This window comes from Adiantum capillus-veneris, chromosome 30 (genome assembly GCF_014529385.1).
Source record: "Adiantum capillus-veneris isolate H3 chromosome 30, ASM1452938v2, whole genome shotgun sequence".
Classification (NCBI taxonomy): domain Eukaryota; kingdom Viridiplantae; phylum Streptophyta; class Polypodiopsida; order Polypodiales; family Pteridaceae; genus Adiantum; species Adiantum capillus-veneris.
Window position 1 is genome coordinate 37596009 of NC_140960.1, and position 7641 is coordinate 37603649.

The 7641-nt window shown below is 43.3% G+C and overlaps 1 protein-coding gene across 1 annotated transcript; it reads left to right on the forward strand.

The window, feature by feature from the left end:
* Positions 1-1832: 1832 nt before the first annotated feature.
* Positions 1833-5134, forward strand: LOC147417816 (pentatricopeptide repeat-containing protein At3g09040, mitochondrial-like). The gene has a single exon (XM_086507343.1). The coding sequence runs from the start codon at positions 2493-2495 to the stop codon at positions 4437-4439; it is 1947 nt and encodes a 648-aa protein (XP_086363469.1). The 5' UTR covers positions 1833-2492; the 3' UTR covers positions 4440-5134.
* Positions 5135-7641: the final 2507 nt, after the last annotated feature.

Below are 7641 nucleotides of genomic sequence, written 5' to 3' on the forward strand. Positions count from 1 at the left end.
CGTTTGTGGGTGATAGGCCGAAGAGAAATTCAATGTTGCTCTTAGATTTTCAAAGAGACCTTTCCAAAAATTACTTGTCATTCTAGGATCTCTATCTGACACGATGGATGTTGGCAATCCATGGTGTTTGAAAATTGTGATATGAAGAGAGTTGCCATTTGGTGTGACTTAATAGTCTTTTTGACAGGAATAAAGTGTGCTTGCTTGCTAAACCTGTCGACTATTGTCCATATTCCCGTATTCCCATGGATAGAATTGGGTAATCTAAAGATGAAATCCATGGATATACTCTCCCATGGTGAATTTGGGATAGGCAATGGCTGGAGTAATCCAAGTTGCTTCCCTCTATCATATTTGGTATTTTGGCATACTACGCATTTTGAAACATACTCTTGTATGTCCACTTTCATGGTAGGCCAATAGAAGTACGTTTGTACTCCTCGAAGAGTATGTTGAATGCCTCTATGCCTTGCATAGGGAGGAGCATGGGATTCATACCTGACTTTCTCATGAAGGGAGTGGGTAACACATAGCCTATTGTCATGGAGAAGATAACCATCCTACAAGGTGAATGGCTCCTCTTTCTTCCCCAAAGCAAGGGCTGACATTATGTCTCTATAGTCACGGTCAGTAGCATACTCATCTATCATATAAGATAGATCATGTGAGTAGCTATAGACATCGCATTTACTTTTGGTCATCGTGAATGTGCATCGGTCACTTGATTGTGCTTACCAGCAATGTGAGCAATATGGGAATTAAATTGCGAAAGAAAATGTGTCCACCTCATTTTTTTGTCAAAAAACTTGGTTTGCGTCATGAAGTACTTGAGACTTTGGTCGTCAGTTCGTAGAATAAATGGAGTCCCCAATAAATAATGCTTCCATGTGTCTAGGGCATGTAGAACAGCTTAAAGCTCTTTCTCATAAATGCCTAAGAAACATTCATCTATATTGAGCATTCGGCCCTCGTATGCTATGGCATGCCCTTCTTGAAGCAAGACGAGGCAATCACCATAAGCATCACATTGGACCTCAAATAAATTTGAGAGATCTGGAAGCATGAGGACTAGTTGGGAGTAAGCTTCTCTTTGAGCTTGTCAAAAGCATTTTTCTCCTTAGCAGTCCATAAATACTTAACGTTCTTCTTTGTTAAGTCATGTAATGGTCCTTCTATTTGAGAGAATTTTGCTATGAAGCGTCTAAAGTATGCACACATACCAATAAAGCTTCTTAGCTCATGTAGATTCCTTGGATTAGGCCATGCTTTTATTACCTCTAACTTTGATGGATCCATACGGATAGCATCTTGAGAGATAATATGACCTTGAAGGAAAAATTTGTTTTTCTTTTGGTTGAGGAAAAGCTTGTTCTCCCTTAATGCTTGAAAAATCACTTGGAGATGTTGCTCATGTTCCTCCAAAGACTTGGAGTAGATGATGATATCATCAAAGAACACTTATGGTCCTTGCAAAAAGCTTCAAGTTCTTCTGGAGAAAGTTTGCTTTTTCCTTTGTAAACTCCCTTCTCCTTGGACCGATTGTTGTTGTTGTTGTTGGAACTGCCTTGGGAAGAATTTTGGGCATTGGTTTTTTGCTTTGCATCATTTTTGTCTTTAGTATGCATATGGCCTTTTGCCTCCAAGACCTGTTTTTTATTGCTTGCCAAAAAGGCACCCAAAAATTTGCAGGCCCGTTTCCTCTACAGGCATGTTTTAGCATGCTAGAATTCCCAATTAAAATTATAGCTACAAATTTAACATTTTGCCATATTTATTGTAGCATGGTTTTTAAGCCCAAAATGCTTTAAAGTTTCTTGAAAAGATGCAGCTCTCTAAAATTGATGCGCAATTATGAACTCTCTACGCATCTTACGCTTGTGCCTGCGAGTCTGCGATCCTTCTCTGCTTGGACTGCGCTGCAGCGGGTTGCTTCCATCTGCCTCGTGTATGGGATCCCTCCTGTGCACCCTTGCCAGCTTATTAAGCCTCCGCCTCGACAAGTTTCCGTTCGCGTCTACCACTACTCGTGTGATATCTCTTCTTCAGATACTCTGCGTTTGCTGTTTTCACCGGGTACTCCCTTTCTTACCTTTCAGTTTGGATTGCTGTTACCACCGGGTTTTGGACTGCTGCTATCAGCACCCCAGGATTGCTGTTTTGGTGTGGACAGCCAGGTACCCTTACTCTCTCGATGACCTCAGTATCCTGAAGGGTGATGGTCATTCAGCTCTAGGCATGGACAAATCCAAAAGACATCTTGCAGTCTTTCTGATGGGTGCAGTAAAAATTTATATACCTCTTGGCATGGAAGAAGAAGTTGTCCGGTGGCAAACACTCTCCATGTTCAAATCAGCAAACATCAGGCTTCAAGAGCTTCGCGTCAAAATGTTAGTTGAGTATCTGGCTACTCAACCCGGGACTTGGCGCCCTTGCATTTGTTCACATAATGATATAGGCTGTGAAAAGGCTCCAATAGGAGGCATGCTCCTCCAATGAGAATGATGGACCTGGAGGGTATCTATCGTACTTGTCAGCAACAAGAGGAGAAGGATGAGCATCACATGGAGGCTTTGGGTGCTAATAGAGCTGCCCTTAATAGTCTTGCAGATAGTAGTGCTCTTGCACTCATACTAAAGGCTTGTGCCACTCAAAAGGATCTTAACAAAGGCAGCCAATTGCATGCAGATATCATTAAAAGGGGCCTACTTGCAAACAACATTTTGGTGGGCAATTCTCTAGTGAGTATGTATTCCAAGTGCGGAGCCCTGGCAAAGGCTCAATATGTGTTTGGTGAGCTTTTTCTCCGAGATGTGGTCTCTTGGAGTGCAATGATTGCAGCATATGCTAGGAGAGGGTGGGGCGAGGAAGCGCTTAATTGTTGGGTGCTGATGAAACATGAGGGCATCTCTCCTGCTGCTGCTACTTTTGTATCGATTCTGAAAGCGTGTGGCAGCATTGGAGCCGTTGAAAAAGGCAAAGAAATACACATTGAGGTTGTTAGAAAGAAGTTCTTGCAAAATGGAATTACTACTGTTGGAAATGCTTTGGTGGACATGTATGCCAAGTGTAATGACCTTGCGAAGGCCCATCAAGTATTTGAACACCTTTCAATCCGAAACATTATTACTTGGAATGCACTTATCACAGGCTATTGCCAACATGGCTTCTATGAGGAAGCGCTGACTTGTTTCGAGCAGATGAAATGTGAAGGGCTGCCTCCAAGTGCAGTGACCTTTGCTTGCATTTTTAAGGCCTTTGGGAGCATGAGAGCGATGGTAAAGGGCAAACAGACACATGCAACTATTTCCTCTGAGGGATATCTTGGAAAGGACATGGTGCTCGGCAATGCATTGGTGGGTATGTACGCCAGATGTGGTGCATTTGAGAAGGTGGGAGTAATTTTTGATGCGCTTTTAGTTCGGGATGTTGTTTCTTTCAATGCATTGATGGAGGGATACTACCAGCATGGTCGTTGTGAGGAAGCTCTTGAATGTCTGACGCGCATGAAAGATGAGGGCTTATCTCCTGATCTTGTGAGCTTTGCTTGCTTGCTCAAAGCCTGTGGAGGTGTACGAGCAGCTGAAAAGGGAGAAAGAGTACATGCTGAGATTGTAAGCAAGGGACTGCAGGGTGTTCAAGTACTGGGGAATGCATTGGTAGACATGTATGCAAAGTACGGCATGCTTGCTATGGCACAACAAGTGTTCAATGAGCTCCCCCTTCGGTGTGTAGTCTCGTGGACTGCACTTATCGCTGGATATTCTCAACATGGGCATGATGAGCAAGCTCTCCATCTCTATTTAAAAATGAGACAAGAAGGCCTTTTGCCTGACGCTGTGGTTTCGTCTTGCGTGCTGAAAGCATGTGGCAACTTAGGAGCTGCACAGATGGGAGAGGAAGTTCATGTTGAGATAATTCGAAAGGAGTTGCTGGAACACAATATTGTACTTGGCTCTGTGCTGGTCGACATGTATGCCAAATGCGGTATGCTTGCAAGGGCACAAGATGTATTTGAAGAGGTTTCAGCTCGAAGCGTGGTCTCTTGGACCACACTTATTGCTGGATATTGTGAGAATGGGGACCATAAGAAAGCACTTTGTGTCTTCGAACGGATGAAGCTCGAGGGTCTTCATCCGGATGTGGTTACCATCTCTTGCATCTTAAAAGCATGTGGCAGCGTAGGAGCAGCTTGTACGGGCCAATTTTATTACGACAATATGAGTACCACTTATGGCATAATCCCAACTTCCAGGCATCAGACCTCCATGGTAGACCTGTATAGTCGTGTGGGGCTCTTTGACAAAGCAATGGCAGTTATTTGGAAGATGCCATCAAAAGAGCTTCCAGCCTGGTTTGCTGTAATGAGTGCTTGTTCCAAATGGGGAAACGTAAATCTTGGAAAGGTGTGTTTTGAGCTTGTAAAACAAGTGAATGACTAGATCGTCATGATGCTGTTTGCAAGACTTAACTTCCTGGTAGCTAAGTGGAGGGAGGTGTTGAAATGCTTTTGGAGAGAATGTCCTAGCTGCTAAATGAGTTGGCATCTAGGAATCTCTCTCTCTCTCTCTCTCTCTCTCTCTCTCTCAAAGGAAGGCTTAGAACCCATTGCATTACCAAGCTCCAAGCCCGAGGCCATTACATTAGCCCGATAGGTGAACCAAAAATGATGGAACTCAAAGTGAAAAACCCTTGAAATTTTCAATGATTGCAAACCGTAGGGGAAAAACTTCTAATGATACAGAGTTACAGAAGATTGGTGATGCATCAAAGGCTAGGAATATAGATGTGATGGAAGAATGTAGCAAAGAGATGAGGCAGAAACATGCTACTGAGACTTTGACGAGGAGGTCAAAAACTCCACCAAAGAATCCTTAATATCCAACTCAGATCTCCAAGGCCAACAATGTGTGTGTGTGTGTTGTGATTATATATATTAGACAAGTGTGCGTGTTTTGTGATAATATATGTGATATATGCAAGAGCTTGCTGGTCCAAAACTCTTGTTGCAAGCTTGCCGGTGTGTTGGTTGAGACTAGTTGCTGGAATTGTTGAGATCACTCAACCACTACACAATCATCGCCATGATCAATGCATCAATTTGATGTTCGCATATGAAAAATGTAGCTCTACCAAAGCAATGTCCAATTTTTGTTCGAAATCAAGCAAAGTTAGCACATAAACAAGCACCAAGTGATAATGCAAGCACGACGAATAGCAAAGACTCAAAGCTAGAATAAATAGCTCTCACCAAGCATAAAATGCATAACCATATGTATAAATAGAGAGCAAATGTGATGCTCAATACACATTCAACAAATTTGTGTGCAAAATCTGAGAACTGTAACCACAATGAATATACACAAATCTTATTCATGTGAGAGTGTGTACAAGAACACCAATATGTGTCCGAAACTGATAAAACATGGCAAAGCGAGAGTAAAAACTTAATAACTGTCAAAGTGGGAGTCACACTCAACCACTAAACCATCAAAAACTAAACAATAAATACACACAAAGCATGGCGCGAATCTAAGAAAATTCCTCCGAAATTTTAGTAAAATCTCACCAAAATGAATAGATCATAAACATATAGACAATGTCTTAGCAACAATCCAAACATGGTATATATAAACTACCAGAAGCTTGGCAATCTAGTTCACTTTTGAACGAGTAGCTCAATGGACAAATGTACCTATCCAAAATCCTATAAGCCCATGAATCTACCACATGCAAGCTGTAACTAGCTCACACTATATCTGCATATGCGTAGATAGCAAAAACCACACAAAACTGCGTTGAAAACTCTCTGAAGTGACCCACACATTCATACATGAGCATAATACCTGTGCCACATAATCTACATTGAAAAGAATGCAACCTCTTAGCAAAACGCCAAAATCTAGCACACTACCTTGTCAGTCAAAAAGCACTTCTTGCGACCAGAAAGCAAACACATATGACAATCAACCACCTAGTAGTGGTCACAGTTGCCATCCGAGAGCCAATGCCGCTCGTCGGGAGAAACCGCTCTGGAATGGTTTGTTGGAGCTGCTATGTGTCTAATGTGTGTGGTTGAAGGAGGAAACAAGTCATCGCGGAGGAGACTACACCAGAGCCAAGGTGCTTTGGATGTGGGGTAGAGGAGAGTCTATGATGCTCTCTCTCAATATATCTCCTACTATATCAAGGTCGGGAAGCTGGAGAAAAATTGTGGAGAAAACCGCTCCGGATGAGCATGGGAGGAGAGCCGATGTCGAGGCTATGCTAGAGGAGAGCCAAACCGCTCTCACTCGTTACGCCGATGCCAAGAAGATGTCAAGGAGAAGCCAATGTCGATGGGAGGGTTGACATCCGTTGTTGAACAAAAGTGCCAAATCTTTAAGTCGATATCCAAACTGAGGGAAAATGGTCTTCAAAGCCAATCCACTCCGCATATGCCAAGAGATTTCCTAATCTCCTTGATGTTAAGAGCCGAGGCCAAAAGCAAAATCGTGTGTATGTCGTACTATGCACACAATCCCTCTCTCTCTCTCTCTCTCTCCTCACTTTTGTGATCCACTGGAACGATAGGTGTACACACACACACACACACACACACACACACACACACACACACACACACAATCTCTTTCACTTCTCATTTTGCGACGATCAAAACCCGTGTGTGTATGCACACGCACACAAATTTCTACTTTCCAATTCTTGTGCTCTCTCTATGTTCTCTATTGCTATTGACCAAAAACCCTGTGTGTGTGTGCGCGCGCGTGCGCACGCACAAAGATTTCTACTTTGCAATTCCGACTGACTCTCTGTGTGTGTGTGTGTGTGTGTGTGTGTGTGCGCGTGCGTGCGCGCACGTGCATTTGCATGCGTGCACACACACTTTGCTCTCTATCTACTACTTCTGTGTTGTGTAGCACTACATGCATGCACTCTCCAGCATTTCAATTGTCCAACAATATCTGCTATCTTAGCTTTGCTTTGACCAACGCTGTCTTGTGTGTGTTGTGTTGTGTAGTGCTATAGGCCTGCACTCTCCAACGTTTCAATTGTCCAGCTCTATCCGCTATCTTAGCTTTGCTTGACCAATGCTATCTTCTTGAGTCACAATGCTACGGCCTTTTGAATTTTGCGCTAATGTAGCGCTATCGCAAGGATTTGCAAGCGCTACATATTTGCTCATTGCAGTGACCATTCTGAATTTCTTACTCACGTCCTAAGGGCTTCCAATGTGCACTCGTGACTGTGGATTTTGGCCTATCCTCTGAGACTCTGTATGAACTCTACAAGGCCTTCCCCAAGCTTGCTTCCACTCGCTCCCAGATCTTGTTAAATTTAGCTACTCCCCTTTGCTTCCATATAAGCAGATCTGCCACTCCTTAGATGCTAATTCCAAAGCTCCAAAGAGAGCTTCACACGCAGGGTCGGAGGGGAAGCCAGGCTCGAGATCAAAGATGACTCTAATACCAATTGTGAGGTGTGCTTAATATGTATGTGTGCAGAGCATGAAGGGAGGAGGAGAGGTGAGACTGTGTGGGTGGAGTAACCTCTGAGTAGAATTGGTAGTGAGAGTGCTCCTTATTGTTTGTATATGTACAAGCAATAAGGATAAATTGTGGGCGGTCGGATCCAATGCTCGGC